This window comes from Heterodontus francisci, chromosome 37 (genome assembly GCF_036365525.1).
Source record: "Heterodontus francisci isolate sHetFra1 chromosome 37, sHetFra1.hap1, whole genome shotgun sequence".
Lineage (NCBI taxonomy): Eukaryota > Metazoa > Chordata > Chondrichthyes > Heterodontiformes > Heterodontidae > Heterodontus > Heterodontus francisci.
Window position 1 is genome coordinate 29,704,527 of NC_090407.1, and position 21,398 is coordinate 29,725,924.

The window sequence follows — 21,398 nt, forward strand, 5'->3', positions numbered from 1 at the left end:
AGTATGTCACTAAATCAGTGTTCAGCATAGTAATGAGAAAATAAGTTAATAAATTTAGTCTTACAGTGGCACAGTGGTTAGCACCACAGCCTCACAGCTCCAGCGACCCAGGTTCAATTCTGGGTACTGCCTGTGCGGAGTTTGCAAGTTCACCCTGTGACTGCGTAGGTTTTCACCGGGTGCTCCGGTTTCCTCCCACAGCCAAAGACTTGCAGGTTGATAGGTAAATTGGCCATTATAAATTGTCCTTAGTATAGGTAGGTGGTAGGGGAATTGTGGGGATGTGGTAGGAATATGGGGTTGATGTAGGATTCGTATAAATGGGTGGTTTTTGGTCGGCACAGACTTGGTGGGCCGAAGGGCCTCTAAATAAAAATTAAATAAATTATGTAAAGCAGCTTCACAAAATGCACATTTGCAGTTTTGATAAATATTTAGTGCCTTTATCTTAAATTTTCTCACCGGGCCCCTGTGTAGGACAAAAATTGTAATGTGGCCCCTCACATGAAAAGGTTGGACAGCCCTGGTTTAGATAATACAGCTGTCATGGTTGAATAGCTGACCGTGTTTGCAACCAGTGAGATGTAGGTGTGAGGCAGCAGTGCTAAGTGAAAGAAAAAAAACTTGCATTTGTATAGTGCCTTTCACAGCCACTGAACGTCTCAAAGCGTTTTACAGCCATTGAAGTGTAATCACTGTTGTAATGCAGGAGTGTGGTGAAGCACATGAATGTCAGGTCTGAGTCCTGATTGATAGGTTATTGTAGATGAGTAATGGGGATGTGGTGCTTTGAACAGTGCCTGAGGCTAGTGGTGCAGTTCATCGGATATAGCATTTGAAGCTGCTGTCACTGAGCTTGACCACTTATGAAGTCATTGAACTTCTTGTGGCATGCATCCAGGTCCTCGGGACAAAACTCCTGGGATTGACCTCCATGGCAATTTGCTCCCACTGCCTTTTGAACGTGTGCCTGGAAGGCCTCCTGGCCCCCAGTGGATACAGAACATCTCTCCTTCCCACCTGCTCCATCGAGATTTCCAATGCAGCGTTCAGAAACAATGGAGCCTGCTGTCTCCCATGTTGTGCCATTCTTCAGCATTTCCAAGGTCAGCCTCACTTCCTGAATGACATCCAGCACTTGCTCTGACCACAATGCATCTCCCCTTCAAGGAGAGCATGCCAGCTTTAAATGGTGTTAGCCACTCGTGCTTTTGGCCCCCAGCCAATCAACAATGTGGTTATTGCTGTCTTGAAACTGAAATCATTGAAATGAGTGGGCAGCAGGACATTGATATGATGCCTGCATTTGACTCAGTGGGCATGGGCTAATCGTGCATCCCGACCCCTGCGCCTGTTTTCAAGGCTATTGAATTTAGCCCCCATATGATCTTAATTCAGCACCTCCGATTGCTCCCACCGTTGCAGTTTACTTAAATTATAACTAAATGATAGGAACCTCCATTATCTGTTGAATCCTCCATAGCTGAGGCTTGCATGAGAGATCTTCTCATTAAATTGCTTAATTTGAATTGCAGTTTGAAATCAAAACATCACAGGTGCTTTAGGCTTAAAATAACATGAATTAACAAATAACTCAAGTTAAGAGTGGACTTGTTGGCAAAGGACACCCCATCCATTTGATAGTTAGCGGAGGTTCCATTGTATCCTTTTGCATGTCTTCATTAGACATTTTATATACAATTTACACCTTGAGAATTACTTTTTTTTTGAAGTACAAGCTGGTTCAGCTTGAGTGACCACAGAAAGTTTACATAAGTCTGTTAATTACTGTAAACTTAGTGACAGCAATTTTCTGTTTATGACGGATAAATGACTGAAATGCCAGCCAGGCAATTATGTAGTATGTTTTATTATTATTATTTGGCAATGGCTTGAGTTGAACTCACTTTAATTGTTTCAGCTGCATACCGCAACCTGGGGCAGAATCTGTGGGGCCCGAATCGTTATGGCTGTCTCTCAGGAATACGTGTGCGGACAGTGTCATCGGGATCATGTGCTGCTCACAATCTGATCATTACAACAGAAGGGAATCTCTGGAGCTGGGGTGAGTATCCGGGAACTGAACAAGAGGAGTTGTAAAAGCAGTGTAACTGGATTAAGTGTGAGCACTTTGTGCGCCCTTATTGGCTTCCACTTTTTATTGCTTGAATCAGCTGTCAGTTATTAACTGGCTGACAAATTTGCTTATCAAGTTACTTGTATACAAATGCTCGTTAAAGGTTTGCAGTTGAAACCCGCCCCAGCCCGAGTCCTTTGATTTTTGTTTTCCCGTACCCAACCCAACCACCGGAATGAAGTTGAGCATATTAAAGAGGTTGTGCTCTACCTTGGATGGAATCGCTCACTGCAGACTAGTGTAGAGTCCGGATGCGTTTCCCGCCATGATGTCCTGGCTGTCATTGGACCCGACCCAAGCCCGAATGTCTGACCCAGAATAGCGACCCGAACCCAACACATGTCGTCTGGTCCCGTTCGGTTCGGGTAGCCATGCTCTAATGCTCGTATGCACTTTAAACTTCTAGCATTTAACTAGCTTTAAAGCTGAAAGTGACTTGGCATGTTGAGGAAAGACTTGACTTGTGGTTTCATCTCTTCCCATCCTTTTTTCTGGTTCTGGAAGAAAGTGAATTGCTCACTCCTCCATCTTGCTGTGCAGTCTGCCATGTGTTTGAGTGATTTGCATGTGATTTATACATAATTTACAGCACAGAAATAGGCCATTTGATCTAACTGTTCCATATCGGTGACATGCTTCACACAAGCCTCCTCCCGCCCCTTTTCATCTAACCGTATCAACATAACCCACTATTCTTGTGTGTTTATCAACTTCTCCCTTTAAATGCATCTCTGCTGTACTCCTCAACTACTTTTGGTAGCGTTCCACATTCTAACCAATTTCTGTATAAAGAAGTTTTTCTGCTGAATTCCCTGTTGGTTTTATTAGTGACTGACTGACTGGCTTTTATTTATGACCCCTAGTTTTGGTCTCTTCTCCCGTTTCCCCCTGCCTCCCCTCATGCCACCCACCCCCCCACAAGTGGAATCATATTTTCTACATCTACCCTAACAAACTCTTTGATAATCTTGCATACATCTCCTTTTCATATTTGTTTCTGAGCTGCAAGATTTTGTACTGCCTTACCAGTGCTATTTAAATGACCGAGTTACATAACTGACTATGAACTGCTATATTTTATAGTAAACTGAATACATTTGGAGAAAATCAGTTCAATGCACCTCAAGTGCACTGTGGGAATTGCACCTCTTAATCCTGCTGTCTGACTAATGTAGCATTACAGGATGTACTACAGGCTATTTTTAAATTGTTCTTTTTCCTTCTTTCTTTTCACTTCTCTTAGGTCGAGGGGAAAAAGGTCAGCTTGGACATGGAGACACAAAGCGAGGAGAGGTCCCCAAACTCATTGAGGCCCTCAAAGAACAGACAATCGTCGCAGTAGCTTGCGGACGTAATCACAGTCTCTGTTTAACAGGTAACTGCCAGAGCACACGGGAGGCCTGAAAGTTGGCCTTCATTGTGACTTTATAACAAGCAATGATTTTATTTTGCAGTAGAGTGCAGGCAGAACTTGGCTTATTCAGTATCCCTTTTAGCGAGGAGTTCCGTATTCCAGGTCAAGCTAATATTTAACACGTCTAAAAACTGCCATTCTGTAAGAATTTTAATAGTTCCAGTGTTTCTGATTTTTAAATAGGCGACTTGTTTTTAGGGATATTGAGGGCTTAATTTTGCACTGAACTTTAAATAAGTGTCTATATATAGTATATCATAAACAGAACAGAGGAACAATGTTAAGATGTAACTCAAAGTACAATACTGTATTATTTGAAAATAGCAACTGTATTGTTTGGCATTAAATGAGTGCAGTGACCATGGACAAAGGGGATTACTGAACATTCTGAGGAGTGGCAGTTGGTCCATCTATCCCAAGAGTGCCAGATAGTTTGCAGTGATGTCAATGAACAATTTTACCTGTTCTCTCTGCAGTTTGAACAGTTGGATAATTTTAATGCTACGAGGCAAGATAGGCCTTTTAGACTGTCCCTTCCAAGACACAGTGGGCTCTTGAAGCAGAACACCACATTGCCTAAACGTGTGTCTCTATGATGCTGGTCCAAATAGAAGACTTAATGGGGCAGATTTGGTCTTGAGGTAGCGGGAGGAAATTCTGTGTTAAGGTTATTCTAAACATGCTTTTAATTGGGTGTTTAGATCTGTTCCATTTATTGCTTGCTAAGACTTTCAAACTTTTTTTTATTTTCTGTGTGGTGTACTGCTGTCTAATCCGATTTGATTGAATTTAAATCTTGTGGGTTTTAAAATCTTCCAGGGGAGCTTATAGTTGAAAGGCTTCAGCGTAGAGCTCAATGATGTCCATTTCATTGGAGAGGAAATGAAGCAGAGCACTTGATGTGGGGGTCCCTTGGCTGATTGTTGCCAGATCCATGTGTTTAATTTCCTGTTCATTGAAGTGGTTGTCTGTCTTCTGGTGCTATGGTGCAAGCTTTCAACTATAAATTTCCCTTCAAGCAACAGTTTTGATATCTGATGTGGAACACACAAAAGTTTATGTATTTGCACTGAACTTACCTGTTTAGTTATCTTCTCTTGGTTTCCGAGCTGTGCCTGTGCATGTTTTTTTCTTCTGCACTTGGCGCAGCCTTTAGCTTCTAATTTGTAGAACTCTGTGTGGGGGTGAAACAGTGAAAATTAAAACAATTGTAGTTCAATTAGCCCAAAAGGTGCCAACTTGTACCCCTGTGCTTTGCTGAGTTAGCCAAGAGATGCTACAATTGGCCTCCGTACTCCCAGGCAAGGGAGTGGGGAAAAGTTTGGCTGCCCCTCCATGTCAAGAGATTACTGAAAAGTTCACGGTGGTCAGGGTGATTGCAGGAACCAGGGGATTGAGCCTTTGGCATCCCTGGGATCACTGGTAACCCAGAGCCATTCTGGGTGGGGGGAGAGTTCAGATCGAAAACAGAATGATTTGTCTACCACATGTGCAACAACTGTATAGCATTTTTAACACTACAATTGTGTTGAGGAGTTTTCATTGTGAACTTTTAAAATCTGTATTGGACAATATGTAACTTAGGAAAGTTTTCAGTTTTCAAAATACTTGCCAGTTGTAACTGTTGCGTAATTGCATAACCTTGGATCAAAATAACTACACTGTTTATTGTACTCTGATTTCCTCCCTGCTGGTAGACCGAAAAGGGAATGATTCTGACCTGGCTACACTAGAATATATTCAAAAACTAATTGCCCTGTTGCTGCAAAACAAACTTCTTTTTGTTTTTTTTTTGCTTGCCTGCTCTCCTGAAGGGGACTACCCTGTACTGGGGTATGGTTCCACTTCTGCCAGGACTGCTTCTGTACCTTGTCCTTGAGTGCACCAACATCCCAATAAGGATTGGTTTTCAAGTGTCAATTGTGTTACAACTGATCTCCGTTCTCTCCTTACTTGATATCAATCAGCTATTGCCAGCAGAGGTGACTGGGCAAAGCTGTCAGCAGGAAACCTGCCTGCTTTTCTTTTCCCTTTCCTGGGAATATATAAATCAGTTGGTGCAACTGAACCACTGATTCACCTGAGTCAGATTAGGGACCGAACCTAAGACTGTAGTGCCAGGTTTAACCTGGAACATGGCTGATCCCAACACCCCTGCCTCGACTTTGGCAGCATGAAGCCCAGGGAATTTAATGGCAGAGCTCCATTCTGCATGCTGCTGGTTAGCTGCCTACCTGAGGCAGGCAGAAATTCTCAGCGGCAGGAGGCCACTGGCTAGCACCAGAGGGAAGCGCTCTCTCAGTGGCAAGAAGTTAAGTTGTAGGGGAGGGGTAAAATAAAAGACTATTCCGAAGCAAGACATGAAAATCACCTATTTTAACACTGGAGTTCTAAATGAATAACATGAAGAGCAGGGAACTTGATAATCAGACTATATGCTGTATGTGACTCTTCACGAATGTCCATCATGATGCCTGTTGTACTTCTGTTAATCCCATTTATTGAAGAGTTGCTCAGTAAGCTCTAGTTCTTTTTGTAATTACTAAGTTGTCTTAACTTTTTGTGTGTGTAGAAAATGGAACCGTTTTTGCCTTTGGTGAGAACAAAATGGGACAGCTTGGCCTTGGAAACCAGACTGAAGCAGAACCCTGTCCTGCACAGGTAAACCAATCCAACCAATCTGACAAATTATTTTTCACAGGATCACATATTCTGAGGAATAATTTCCCATCCCTCCCTACTGGCCATTTCCAATTTTCTCTCCTGTGGTCACTGACTTGTACTGAACCGTGTTTCCCCAGGTATTAGAAGCTCTATGGTAACTTGCTCAAGTGAGCCACTCTTCATGTGAGTTTATTGAATGTTGACAATATTGGCTGTTCAACAATATTGGCTGATGGAGGTGCAAGGATGGCATCACAGTCATGCCTGATCCTGGTGTCTCCGTGTTCACTGATGCATTTTCCAGCAAAGTCATTGATAATCAGTATTGTGATATCTGTGTCATTTTCTCTTGCTCTCTATTTGCATTTTTTCTCCCCTTCCCTCTCTTGGATGTTGTATTTTTATTTTATGTAGTTTTTTTTCAGGTGTACAGTAGCATGTAATGAGGTGTCTACTGAAAATCTGTGCTGAAATACTGCCAGTTCATGTCCAAATTAGGTTAATGAACAGTATAGCCATTAACTATTTTCTGGCATCAATGGTAATGATATGCTAGTAGAAGGGAAGTACAGAGCTGGCTGCAGATCTTTATGTATTTGATGTATTATGTACCTTCTGCCAGGGAACATTATGTACAGTATCTTTATGAAGTTCTCGAGCTGAAGCTGGGTAGCATTGTCTTGGCGCTTGGAGCAGTGTATTCTAAATTATACCACACAATAACCATATAAAAACTTTTAAAGGCTTTTTTTGGCCTTCCCTCACTGCTATAAACTTTATGTTGTCGTTGCTTCTAAGTAGATTTTTCTCCCAATATTAAGTGTTTGCTCACAGGTTGTGGGGTGGGGCGGGTGCAGTGGTTAAGCAAGAAGATTTACATATATTTGTGCCATAGCATCCTATGCTATATTGTAATATGATAACATGGGTGTGACTAAGATGCAGGTACTGTAGAATCGATTTTTTTTGTGGTCATAAAATTTGCTGTTCCTCTGAAGAAACCTGACCCACAGAGAGGGAACCATTTATACTATGGAGAATATGAAAAATAAATTAATTTGGCTGCAATTTAAAACAGTGCTACAGTAATCTTGCTTTTTATACTGAGGGTTCTATGACATCCAGTGGATCAATCAATTAGCTTGTTTATACTTTTTTTTTTCCAGATAATGTACAATGGCCAGCCAATTGTAAAAATTGCCTGTGGTGCAGAATTCAGTATGATTGCTGACTGCAAGGGGAACCTGTATTCTTTTGGTCATCCAGAGTACGGACAGCTTGGTATGTGTGTTTTTAAAATATAGCACTATTGTGTCTTGGCACTTGATATCTCCTCCAAAACTCCTCATCTTGATACCCGCTCAAGTTAGGGACTTCTCCCAGTGTCCTAGCTAACCTCCCTGCCTTAAACCAACTGCACTTTGTACAATTTATTAAAAAACGCTGACAAATTGATTGATTATCCCTTGCTGTTTGTGGAGTCTTGCTATGTGCAATTGACTGTTGCATTTGCCAACATGAGTGACTGCACTTTAAAAGTAATTCAGTGGTTGTAAAGTGCTTTGAGATGTCCTGAGGACATGGGGGACACTGTAAATCCTTATTGTCAATTGTCCCATGGAGATTGATGCATTGTACCAAGTGAAGTTGGTGCACTTATCCCAATTGTTGCATGTCCAATTCTATAACTTTTTTTTTTAAACATTTATTTTTCTGTATTTGTTGACTTGCAGGCACTTTTCTTGAGCGAATATCAACAAGCTGTTTTCTCGAATAACAGGTGCCTGACATTGTCTCTAGGAACTTGAGATGGGAGATTTGGGGGAGTTATTTAAAAGGGGTCTCCCATTCTATAATGTTCGGGAACGAAGGTGTAGGTGTGTTAGCGTCCTATGAAGTATTTTGGTGTCCTCTTTGCCTGAGTCAGAAGGTTGTAGGTCCAAACCCTGTTTGAAACTTGAGCACATGATCTAGGCTACCATAGCAATACAGTACTAAGGGAGTGTCTGAGGTGCCATCTTTCGGATGCATTGTTAAACCATGTCTTGCAGGTGGACGTATACAATTCCCCGGTATTGTTCTCCCACTGTCCAACATCGATCTTCGGGTTTGCTCAGGTTACTGAGGGCAATTTGCAAAAATACAAATAAACTTGAACTCCTCCCACATGCTCTCAGGCTAGTTGCAGCTTGGTGATGAAATTAAGAGACTGGAGAAAGAGTTGGGTTGTCTTATGCTACTTTGTGAGGGAGGCAAAAAAAAGTTGCTGCTGTGATAGGCCGTTGTACTTGTGTCCTAATCTAAGGATCAGTTATGAAACTTCATATCAAGGCAAAATTTGACTAAGAATCTGTTTGTATTTATTTCTGCTTGTCGTTGCTTCACACATTGGGTAATTTGGTCATTCGGAACACTTCGTGCTATTCCACTTCCTGAGGGGTGCACCCTACATAGGAAATTGCTAACTTGTCTTTTGTGAGATGGGGAAGAACAAAAACTTCCTCCCTGTTCTACCCCAGCAAACTAAAGGAGCAAAATATGTTGTTTCCTTCAGTATTCTTGTAAGCAGCTGTACTGTTATTGGCTGAGGTTTGGTAGCAGTGAATAGGATAAAGTAAGGGTTCTGATGAACTATCAACCTGTTTCTCGCTCCACAGATGCTACCTGACCTACTGAGTATTTCCAGCATTTTCTGGTTTATTTCAGATTTCCAGCATCCACAGTATTTTGCCTTTGTAAAGTAATGTTGTTCAGAAACGGATATTATTTCTGTTTGAGCATTATGCAAAGTTACAGCACCTGAACAACTAGCACCTAACTTGGTGAGTTTCGAAATTTGATGAATGCCATTTCACATCAAATGAACTGTTGTAGTCTTGAATTGAATCAGATGGGAGGGTAGCTAGAGGATGCAATTACCATTTTACTATCTCATAGAATCTTCTCACTTAACTGCTTCCTAGAGAGTTGGGACAACTAACTTTTTCATTTTTTTTTTAATGTTGTACAAAATTTCAATACATTCCCCACTCCATTGAATGTGTTTAGGAAGGAGAGAGTTGGAGATGGAGCTGGAGATCTGCTGTTTCAATTGCTTCCATGAGTGCAGTACTCAACTCCTGGAATGATTTTTCACTGAAAGCACAGTGATTAAGCAATCCTATTAATCTGATTGTACATTTGTTGGCATGTGTGTGTTTCCTCCTCAACTAGGTGAACACTACACCTACACTTGCACTGAAGGGTGTATTGCCTGCATCCAAAACAAACTCGCGGATCATTACTATTAATGAGTGTTTCACACATGATCAGTGGCAGATTAAAGCTGTTGGAGTCGTTAGCTGTGTTAATGTTCATCTCCTTGATCTGTGTGGATATGACATTCTTGAAGTGCAGTTTAATGAGCTGGAACAGGATGCCATTTGCATTTCTGAACTTGCAATGTGAATAGCATTCTCATCTTAAAAGTACCAGGGACCCTGAAGGATTGCTTTTTTATAACCCCCTCTGCTGTACTTGTATGCTGTCTCCAGCACCAGTACTGTAATATAAATGTGCTGGGCGGGGGGCGGTGGTGTTAATGTCTTTCAGTACAGACAGACCTCTCGGTATTTTTGCCTAGTGCTGCCTGTTTTTGGTGCGTGTGGCTGTCAATGGGCTGAGCCCTCTGCTTGGTCGCACAAATCACTGATGTGCTATTCATCACTGGCCTGTACCAACCTGTCCCTAAGGGTAGCAAGGAAGCTGCAAAGATTGCATAATTTTTTTCTGCTAGTGTGCTGAATTCCACTGTAACTGCAATTTCAAAACATTAAACACTTGACTCATTGCAAAACAAGAGTCAGTATTAGGGAAAAACTCTACATGTTTACACAAAGTAAGTGGAGTGGGTGGAGGCTTATTTGCAGCATACACACTGCCGAATGTCTTGTTATTGTGCTGTACATTTTATATACTTGGGGGTTTTTTTTGAACGTGCATTAATCAAGAAGCACTTTTTCTTACAAAGGGCGGTAGAAATTTGGAACTCTTCAAAACGCTGTGAATGCTGGAGCAGTTGGAGCTTTCAAGACTGAGATTGTTTTCTTTTTGTTCGGTAAGGGTATCAAGGGGTAGGAAAACGGAGTTGTGCAGATCAGCCATCATCTAACTGAATGGCGGAATCCACTTGAGTGTTTGGCCTATTTTTATGTCCTTCAGTGCCAGAGTATGGGTAAATTTACTTCATGCTGCAGGCAGAGATGCTAACATGGGTCTCTGGTCTCGAGCAATATAAAGGCAATGAATGCAGCTTCCCTGATGACACAGCTGATAAGATGTGGTCTATAGCCGTAAGGAACAGAAAGCCTTTGGCTTGATCCCTAGTTTGTGATTTAGCTAACCTCTGCCAAAGTGTCAGTAGGAGCACTGTCATTGTCCTCACCATCCATGGCCATGGAGGGAGAAGGGAGGAGACATTTTCACTCTTGCTTGCCACCCAGTACCCCTGCTGGAAAGGGTATATGTGTGGTCATTAAGTGAGACAGGTTGTGATGCCATCCAGTACTTGCTATCTGAACTCCCATGTGAAGGATGGCTACATGGATGAGGTACACAAAGGCACTCTTGTAACATCACCATCGCATGTGTCATTACCTATGCCAGTGGTAAAAAACTTGAGTGCAGGAGAAGGGAGGGAGAAAGTGGTGACCGTGAGCACGTCTGGCTAAACTTTGTGGTGAAGGAAATCTGTGATTTGGATAATAGTAACTGGATTTTAAGTATAAATATAAATAACCACAGCCTAAATATATTTTACCCAAGTTTTTGTTTCTCTGCCAGTTTTTCATCTTCCACAGTGTCAGAATGGAGGTGAAGAAACAATTAAAACTGCATGTTCTGAAAGTGCCTCTGTGTTTTGTTAAATATATTTGTTTGAGGATTCATTTTTGAAAGATTGAAGAAAAGTTAAACTTGGGGTTTTCAAAGGGGATCATGTAAAGCCCACTTGACTTTGAAAAACAGTCCCTGGAATTTTTTTTATTAAAAGGGGCACTGAGAAATCTTGAGGAAAATAAGCCTTTCCAGGAAACCACCTGACTTCCAGCACGATAAACAACAGAGAACGTTGGACATCTGGATAAGTTGTTTACAAAGAAGTGACAGGTCAAGATTGATGGACACCAAAAGGCTGACCTCTTGTCGGTTTTGCTTTTGAATTGTTCTGAGTTGGGGTTGAACTGTATAAAAATGGCGAGAACTTCCAAGGAGAGACGAGAATTTCCAAGGAAGGAGAGAGGACCACAACCCAGCTCAGCTTCCCAGTACCCCTCTAAAAGACCTGAGAAGTCCACTGTCAATTTAACTTGTCTCCTGTCTTTGAAGAAAAGCCTGCTAAATTAATTCTCAACGCTGCCTGAAAAGTATTGTTCTAAAAGATCCCAGTGACCTGTCCACATGTACTCTGAGGCTAGACTGTATGCCAGTTTTGGAACACAACATATCTCATCTGTTTCTTCAAGAATGAGCAAGTATTCAGCCCAAATGTTTTTTTTGTCTAATCAAGCTCTAAAAACAAAAATCCCTTTATTTTTCTGGTTAATTGGTATGCTTGCATGTCTAAGGTAAAAAGGGAACTTTAATATTTCAATGTGTGTTTATGTATTACTGGTTAAGACTTGTTTTATAATAAACTGATAATTTTGTTTATTAAAGAAACCTCGGTGTGTTTTATTCTGGGATACAAACGAGGTCTATGATCGACCGTGTCAGTAAGTGGGAAAAAATTTAAATATATGTTGTGATCCATGGACAAGTGGAACTAGAATAAACCGTGGTCTCCTCCTGCTTCAGTTATAACAATGTCCCACAGTGTCTGAAATAAACAATGCTGCTTGATTCCCGCTATTTCCCTAATCTAATCTCATTGTTTGGTTTACAATGCATTTGGTACCTTATGCTGGTGGTCCTTGTGTAATATTTTGGAAAACTCACAAAAAGCTATGCTAACTCTGAATGATGAGTTGTTTTAGTGGGATGTCTATTTAAAATCTCTCTTTAAAATAATTAAGTGATTCATTAGGATAGATGTAGAGATTATGTTTCCACTTGTGAGGAGCCCAAAATTAGTGCACCATAAATACAAGATAGGGGATAAATAATTTTCTCTTGAATTGCTTATTGGATTTATCAGAGTGGTGAGAATATGAAACTTGCTACCACATATAATGAATGAGGCAACTAGCATAGATGCATTTAAGGGGAAGCCAGATCAATACATGAGGGAGAAAGCAATAGAATTGAATGCAGGTAAGGGGAGATGAAGTAAAGTGGGAAGAGGCATGTGTGGAGCTGGCATAGAACTTTTGGGCCAAATGGTCTGTTTCTGTGCTGTAAAATTCTATGTAATTACTGTGTTTTCAAACAGGCCACAACTCTGATGGAAAATTCATTGCCCGGGCCCAGAGAATTGAGTTTGACTGTGAGGTGGTGCCAAGGCGTGTAGCGATCTTCCTGGAGAAGACAAAAGATGGACAGATTTTGCCAGTGCCAAATGTTGTTGTCCGTGAGGTAGCCTGCGGAGCAAATCATACGGTACAAGAGAATGATTTGTGCTTGGAACTGTTACACACCAGTTTGTTTTGCAACCTGACCTGTAAACCCAAATCCACATCCTCCCTACCAATAATGGCGTCAATTTAAGAGACACACGAGTCAATCTGAAATCTCTCCATCTTAGTACGGAAGGATGATGCCCCTCCGAAAAAACAAACAACAAATTTATGGCCTTACAAAGCAAACCATTTGTGTGAAGGGTGGGATTGAGGGAGAAATATTTTCTGCTATTCCCTTGATGACAAGGGAAGAATTTGTAGAAGAACTTAAGATCATTTTGTAATTTTTTCTTTGCAGAAATTTTATGGAAGGATGCATTAAAATGAGCCAATCTCTCGCCCTGTCTTCACAATTTTCTATCAGTGATCTCTCCCATTCCAGGGAAAAAAAAGTCACAATGTTATGTGAAAATTGGGGTTGGTGACAGCTAATAGCATTCTCCGGGCTTCTTTTTTGCTGGATAGCAAGAAAAGATTCGCGCCAACCAGGTCAAAGCAGTTGGCTTGATCGGCCCTTCCCGATCCCCATTCACCATCTTAAAGATCCACTCCCTCCACTGCTGGTGCACTGTGGCTGCAGTGTTCACCATCTGCAGGGTGCACTGCAGCAAGTTGCCAAAGCTTCTTAGGCACTTGGGAACCTCCTAAGTTCTCCTTCAGGTCACACACCGCTTGGACTTGGACATGTACTGGCATTCCTTCATCATTGTTGGGTCAAAATCCTGGAGTTACCTAACAGCACCATGGGAACACCTTCACCACCAGGATTGCAGTGGCTCAAGAAGGCGGCCCACCACCTGCTTTCCAAAAGCAACTAGGGGTGAGCAATAAATTCCAGCAATGCCTACAATGCGCCAGCTATCTGCAGCCAAGTGGATAATATGTTCCTTTCCTGCCCAAGCCTACTGATCTATCTAAAGGGAAATTCTTTTCAATTCCCCCTTCCTGCAGATTTTGCCCAAACTTAATATTTGGGTGCAAGATACTTATCTTGATCTCCTCTTCCCTAGGCTCGTTTAGCAGGCAGCTGTATTTGTGACTCCATTCTGATGTTTAATCAGGACTTGCACACCCTTTTCCAAAGGTGGTGGACCTGACCTTTTCTCACTGCTGCTCCCTGACCATATTGGCTACTGCCGTTGTCGGTCATTACTGCAAGTGACTTACCTGAAGATTGTTTTGGTGTACACCTCTAGAGAATTAATGGGTGTGCAGCTGCTGTTGCAAGCCTTACAAAGATGGAAGAGTTATCCTTTTTTCAAAAAAATTTTTTTGTCTTCCCTAGATTGCTCTTGATTCACAGAAGAGAGTGTTCACTTGGGGATTTGGAGGATATGGCCGCCTCGGACACACAGAACAGAAGGATGAAATGGTCCCACGCCTTGTTAAGCTGTTTGACTTCCCTGGTCGAGGTGCTGTACAGATCTGCGCAGGAAACACCTGTTCATTTGCAGTGAATGAAATGGGTTGGTAATGCACATAGGTCTTCACTGTATTCTTGTGGACTAGTTGTAAAATGTGAATTGCTTCTGTTTGGCAGTGAAATACCAATAATATGACCAAGGGCCCTTTCTGCTGTCCCTCCCATAAACAGCACTATATAAATGCAAGCTTTTTCTTCAATCACTTCCTGTTTCTGATGAGTTTAAACATCAGCTGACCTAGGGCTCAAGCACCCGTGAAAGCTTTTCCTGACTGTATCTGCCTGATAGCTTATGAAATATCTACAGTCTGTTTTAGCAAGTTTGGAATAGACCACTTGTGACAATGGGTGTGTTTTTTTTTTCATTTAATTGGTCAGTAATTCAGGTTTCTTTGCCCATAGGTGGCTTGTTTTTCTGGGGTGCAACTAACACCTCGCGTGATTCCACGATGTATCCCAAAGTGGTGCAGGACCTGTGTGGTTGGAAGGTTCGAAGCCTGTCCAGTGGGTGAGTAGACAGCCGTGGAAATGTAGGGTTCCTGGTCGCAATTTCTTAACTTTGACTTGGATGCCCAGGCTGAAATTAGTCATGCACCACTGGCCTAGAACAATGGCCATCTTGCCCTTTTCTGATGTGTAGAAGAACATGCTGAGGGAGAAAACATACTTGAGTGCATACAAAGTAAATATAATTACCTGTACCATGTTTAGAAGATTTAAAAAAAAATGTATTCATTCACTGGATGTAGCATCACTGATCAAGGTCAGCACTAACCACATTGTTGATTGGCTGGGGGCCAAAAGCATGAGTGGCTAACACCATTTAAAGCTGGCATGCTCTCCTTGAAGGGGAGATGCATTGTGGTCAGAGCAAGTGCTGGATGTCATTCAGGAAGTGAGGCTGACCTTGGAAATACTGAAGAATGGCACAACATGGGAGACGGCAGGCTCCATTGTTTCTGAACGCCGCATTGGAAATCTTGATGGAGCAGGTGGGAAGGAGAGATGTTCTGTATCCACTGGGGGCCAGGAGGCCTTCCAGGCACACGTTCAAAAGGCAGTGGGAGCAAATTGCCATGGAGGTCAATCCCAGGAGTTTTGTCCCGAGGACCTGGATGCATGCCACAAGAAGTTCAATGACTTCATAAGTGGTCAAGCTCAGTGACAGCAGCTTCAAATGCTATATCCGATGAACTGCACCACTAGCCTCAGGCACTGTTCAAAGCACCACATCCCCATTACTCATCTATGGCGGCGCAGTGGTTAGCACCGCAGCCTCACAGCTCCAGCGTCCCGGGTTCAATTCTGGGTACTGCCTGTGTGGAGTTTGCAAGTTCTCCCTGTGTCTGTGTGGATTTCCTCCGGGTGCTCCGGTTTCCTCCCACATGCCAAAGACTTGCTGGTTGATAGGTTAATTGGCCATTATAAATTGCCCCTAGTATAGGTAGGTGGTAGGGAAATATAGGGACAGGTGGGGATGTGGTAGGAATATGGAATTCGTGTCGGATTAGTAAACTAAACTAATTTCCCTTGAATGTAGTGGTGAGCTGACACCTTGAACTGTTGCAGTCCGTGTGGTGAAGATATTCCCACAGTACTGTTAGAACGCCCTACCTAGGATTTTGACCCAGCAACAATGAAGGAACGGCAACATTTTACAAGTCGGGGTGGTGTGTGTGAACCTGGAGGTGATGGTGTTCCCATGCGCTTGCTGCCCCAGGTGGTAGAGTCGCGGGGTTGGGAGGTGCTGCAGGGCATCTTGTAGATGGTACACACTGCAGCCATGTTGTGCTTGTAGTAGAGGGCGTGACTGTTTAAAGGTTGTGAATGGGGTGCCAGTAAGTGGGCTGCTTTGTCCTGGATGGTGTCAAGTTTCTTGAGTGTTGGAGCTGCACACATCCGGGCAAGGGGAGAGTACTCCATCACACTCCTGACTTGTGTCTTGTTTTGGTGAGTCAACACTGCAGAATATCCAGCGTCTGACTTGCTCTTGTAGCCACAGTGTTTATTCGGCTGGCCCAGTTAAATTTCTGTTTTGCATTGCATCCCTATCTATGGCATCTGAACATTGTTGCTATGCTGTTCCAACGTTTGCCAATTTTCCCACCTCTCTCCTGAGGATGCCAACCTGTGTGCCTCGAGACCAGGAGTCGGCAACCTTTTTTAACTGAAGAGTTTTTTTTGAAAAAAGAAATTGCCTAAAATTAAAAACTATTGCAAGATGAAAATTTGACATTTCTAAACCAAATACGTGGCAAATAGCCAAGTGTTTCTGGTAGAATGCATAAATTGCATCTAAAATAAAGTACATGTATCAATTTATGTATCAAGAGAAAAAAATCAACATTGAAATAGAACTAACTGAATCTTTTTGATGTTTTTGCATCCTTTTTGTTCTCTGCGTATCTTCAATATATGCATGTTCATGGTTTATGTGTCAGTTTGTATGAATTAGGTATAAGTATGTTTGGAAAGAAAATGGTGAACTATATTAATTTAATGGAAAAGAAATACATTTCCACTTTGAATAAAAAAAGTAATAAGAAATTTACATATAAAACTCTTTTTTGTCTGTCTTGTGATAAATGGATTTCTTTACTCTAATTTTGTCAGTAAAGTCATCTTTAACTTGAGATGCGTTGAATTAAGATTTTTTTCAGCTATTCTCGTGATTTAAAAAAAAAGCTTCTAATAGCACCTATAGAATAATGTATTGTCTCAGATATATTGGAAACAATAATGGTCGCAACCATACAACTTGTTCCTCGAACCACAGGCATTATCTATAACCGTGATGTAGCTATACCACTCAAACAGGTTTATTTAGAGCATGTTTTTAAAAAAAATAATCATTTGAAACCGCAAAGTGCAGCATAATGATTATTAGCCTTTTATTACCACAATAAGTTCTTTTCCTGACTTAATTGTTTTTAGGCTTTTTTCATGATAATACATTCCAACTGGAAAAGATTGGGATCTGCAAATGAGATGTTAAAGAGTCCCAGGTTACTGACCCCTGTTCTAGACAGCGAGCGTCTGCAGTTTTGGGTCAGGCTCATAAAATGCAATCAACAGCAGCAGTTCTGACTGACTATTTTTTTTGCCTCCCTTCCCCCAAAGGTGGCTGAGGCCCTTTGTAATATCCAAATTTCTGTTCTGGTCAAGACCAGCAGGTTGAGGAATTGAACCTAGAATCTTCTGCAAAAGCAAAATACTGCAGCTGCTGGAAATACTCAGAAGGTCTGGCAGCATCCGTGGGGAGAGAAACCAGAGATGACGTTTCAGGTCAGTGACGTTTCATCAGAACGTTTATCATCTGTTCCGATGAAAGGTCATTCGTCTGAAACGTTAACTCTGTTTCTATCTCCCCAGATGCTGCCAGACCTGCTGAGTATTTGCTGCATTTTTTGTTCTTGTATCTGGGATCTTCTGGTCTGTCTATGTCAGTGGGCAGAAGCACTACTTACTGTATTGTTGTCAGGAGTGCTGAGTGTGCTCACTTTTGATGACCTTGGTACTCCCAGTCAAAGGCCACACATATCCTGGAGGCATGTACATGAAACAATGCACTAGGGCTTATCTGTATGGTTGTCCTTGTAGCTGTACTAGTTATGTTGCATAGATAGACTTTAATTTGCTTTCTGCTGATGAAGGTGCTACAAAAGATTGAAAGCAATTCCTTATAATTCACTAGTTGTAGAGCACAAATGTTTAATGCAAATAAATCTAAAGGTGAAAAAATGGAAATATGAAGAAACTGAAAAATGCTGGTAATGTATAACCAGTCGAGCAGAATTTGTAAAGGAAAAGGACTTGTTCTTGTTATGGTATTTTGGGTGTGCACCCTTCATCAGAACTCAAGCTTGTTAAATAATGCTTGAAAAAGCCTCAGGCTGGAAATGGGATGTTTTTGAATTGTGTGGAATGTCTTTTTATTTTTCTTTTGTATTCAGGAAAAGCAGCATCATTGTGGCAGCCGATGAGAGCACAATTAGCTGGGGGCCATCGCCTACCTTTGGAGAATTGGTAAGAACTGTGGTGGCAGGAAACTAATTACGGGCTTGGAACGGAGCTTCATCACGTGCATGTCTAGGCACACAGAAGTTGATGCCTATCACCCTCTCTTTTGAACTATGACCCACTAATGTCACCAAGAAATGCTAGAAGCAAGGCTGTTTGTGGAGTTCAATGGCCCTTGAATGGAGAACCATATCTACGAAATGTTCCCTGTTTATTGATGAAATAATGTTGATTGGAGTCCACAAAACATTTATACGTATTCATTTTAAATGGTCAAATTGATGAGAGAACATGCAAGTGCAGACTTTATGGTGGAGAAAGGCTTTGAACCAAGGATCTCCTGGGCTACGTCAATATATTTAATACTGGATGCGTTTACTCTATACTCAGCATTAGTTCAAAGTGGTTCTCACTTTTCATCTACACATCACATAAGTTTGGAGTTAAGATCTAATCTGATTAGCGTGAATGCCGAGTAAAACTCCAGGGAGTTTGACTGGACTTTGCTCTGGTACCCATTTGGGCCCTGACTCTGGGCATAGTCTGCATTTACCTAACTGCAATGTCAGTGTAAAAACAGTTTTGCACCAATGCTGCAGTGTTTGGTGTTAATGGCCCCACTTGCTGATACAAAGTCGTAATTCATGGCCATCGTGTGGGATCTACAAGTTGCAAGGAATCTTTAGCCACCTTGTAAAACTCTTGCACCTCCGATGGAGCTGTCTGATCCTAATATAGAAAGATTTCTTTGCTTCAGTTTTTGCTCCGTTCCTGGTTTTCTTAAAGTTATTTGGTGTTGGTGGCTTTGGCACATCTTGTGAAGCTTTGGAGAAAGTCTTAGTTACGTTTGCTTATTAAGGGGTATCCAGACCAAGTGCAGTATTTAAGCAGGATTGGATGGTGAGGAGTCATTTGTCACTGGAGGAGGATCTTGACCAAAAGGTTGGTGGCCCTGCTTTTGGGGAGTCAACAGGGTCTGATGGTGGTGGTGCTCTGTTGGTGGGGAAAGGAGTTTTCGGAAGATACACGAAGGGATAGTATTCACTGGTCACTGTGGGGGGGACTGGAGGAAGAAAGCAAGGGTGTGTGCACCTTTTAGGTTTTGCTGCATAGTGAAGGCAAAGTTCTTACGTGCCAGTGAAAGTTGAATGTCCTGCACAAGTTCAGTAGAGTTATGAATGGTGACAAATGTGTCTGCAAGTGTACTCTGTTTGCATAAATAAAATAAAAGATCATTCGATGCTACTGCATTCAAAGTGGTCGCAACAGAAACAGTACATGAATGGCTTGAGGGGAGAATTTAATGGAGGGGTTTTTGAAACCCGGTCCAACAAATTTGGTATGTTGACAGCAGACCGTGAAGGAGGTATCTGGAATGTTCAACTAAGTTTATTTATATCAGAATGGGGAAAGTTGCAGTTTTTTAAGAGACGCCTGCTGACAACTGTCTGAAACTTCAGGACCATTCACTTAAATACAAAGTGCTGCTTTTCGAGCTGATGTCTTTGACCAATTTATTATTAGCAACTATTTGCATCACTATCTACAAGTGCAACTGGCAGTGTAACCAAATGATAATCCATTCAAAATGGATTTTGCCATTGACTGAGGCTGCCAAGATTATTCTTTGTGTTTTGAAATGTAATGTTGTGACCCACTTAACATTTTTAATAAGTAATAGATGTTTTTGTAATGCCAAATATAATCAGCATGCCCTGCACCTTTATAAACAAAATGTCTTGATAAGGGACCCGGTCACATGGCAGTCTTTTATAACTGCAGTCTGTTGGTATCATTTAAACCATAACTGATGTTACAGGGCTATGGAGACAACAAACCCAAATCCTCCACCACTGCACAGGAGATAAAGACCTTGGATGGAGTTTATATTGAGCAGGTGAGAGTGAGCTATTATTTCTTTTCCATCTTAAGCTGTAAAAAGTATACAGGAGCACGTTTCTTGAGCATTGCTGTCTGCAGTACTCCACAATGCTTGCCTGGGAATTTTCTATTCTTACAGAAGTTCTAGTGAATTTGAAATAAATTTTTCCATCATAGGATAGTGGATGTGAAATGGACTTCCAGAAAACTTAGTTAATTCTGGATTGTTGACACTCCGAAAAGGGATTGGATCTGTACCTGTTGGAAGGGGACCAAGGCTGTAGCAATATTATTTGATTCATAAATAGGGGGTTAGTGTGATGGTCCAGTGACAGCCATGGCTCAACAGACAGGATTCAAGTGAGTCCCAAGATTTTGGGTTCAAATCACACTCCAGAAATTAACAAGCACAAAATCAAGGCTGACTATGTAGTGATGGGCTGTTGGAGGTGCCATTTGTCAGATGGTACGTTAAACTGAGACCTCATCTACCCTCTTGGGTAAACACAAAAGATCTGCATTATTTTGTAGAAGAGTAGGGGAGTTCTCCTCTAAGTCCTAGTCAATATTTATCCCTCAACCAGCATTACTTTTTAAAAAAAAAAGATTATCTGGTTATTATGACTGGTTGGAGTCATACCGAGCACAAAGGAAGATGGTTGTTGGAGGCCAAACATCTAAGCCCCAGGACATCACTACAGGAGTTCTTCAGGGTTGTGTCCTAGGTCCAACCATCTTCAGCTGCTTCATCAATGACCTTCCCTCTACCATATGAACTAATGTAGGGATGTTCGCTGATGATTGTACAGTGTTCAGTACCATGACTCCTCAGATACTGAAGCAGTCAGTGTCCACATGCAGTAAGACCTAGACAATACTCAGGCTTGGGCTGGCAAGTAGCAAGTAACATTTGTGTGACACAAGTGCCAGGCAATGACCATCTGCAACAAGAGATAATCTAAACATCTTCCCTTGACATTCGATGGCATTACTTTCGCTCAGTTCACCACTATCAAAATCCTGGGGGTTACCATTGACCAGAAACTGAACTGAACTAGCCACATAAATACTGTGGCTACAAGAGCAGGTTAGAGGCTGGGAATTCTATGCCGAGTAACTCCCCAAAGCCTACCACCATCTACAAGGCACATGTCAGGAGTGTAATGGAATACTCCTCCACTTGGAGTACAGCTCCAGCAACACTCAAGAAGCTCGACACCATCCAAGACAAAGCAGCCTGCTTGATCTGCACCCCATCCACCACCT

At 41.9% G+C, this 21,398-nt stretch overlaps 1 protein-coding gene across 2 annotated transcripts in view; it reads left to right on the forward strand.

Moving 5' to 3' along the window:
- The window catches only part of rcc2 (regulator of chromosome condensation 2), a 37,778-nt gene that overhangs the window by 11,313 nt on the left and 5,067 nt on the right, over positions 1-21,398 (forward strand). For both annotated transcript variants that reach the window (XM_068017453.1, XM_068017452.1), the window contains 9 exons: positions 1,922-2,065; positions 3,381-3,512; positions 6,124-6,212; positions 7,382-7,496; positions 12,622-12,788; positions 14,094-14,274; positions 14,634-14,739; positions 18,185-18,257; positions 20,071-20,148. In XM_068017453.1, coding sequence (XP_067873554.1) covers positions 1,922-2,065; positions 3,381-3,512; positions 6,124-6,212; positions 7,382-7,496; positions 12,622-12,788; positions 14,094-14,274; positions 14,634-14,739; positions 18,185-18,257; positions 20,071-20,148 — 1,085 coding nt within the window. The remainder of the gene's footprint in view (positions 1-1,921; positions 2,066-3,380; positions 3,513-6,123; positions 6,213-7,381; positions 7,497-12,621; positions 12,789-14,093; positions 14,275-14,633; positions 14,740-18,184; positions 18,258-20,070; positions 20,149-21,398) is intronic.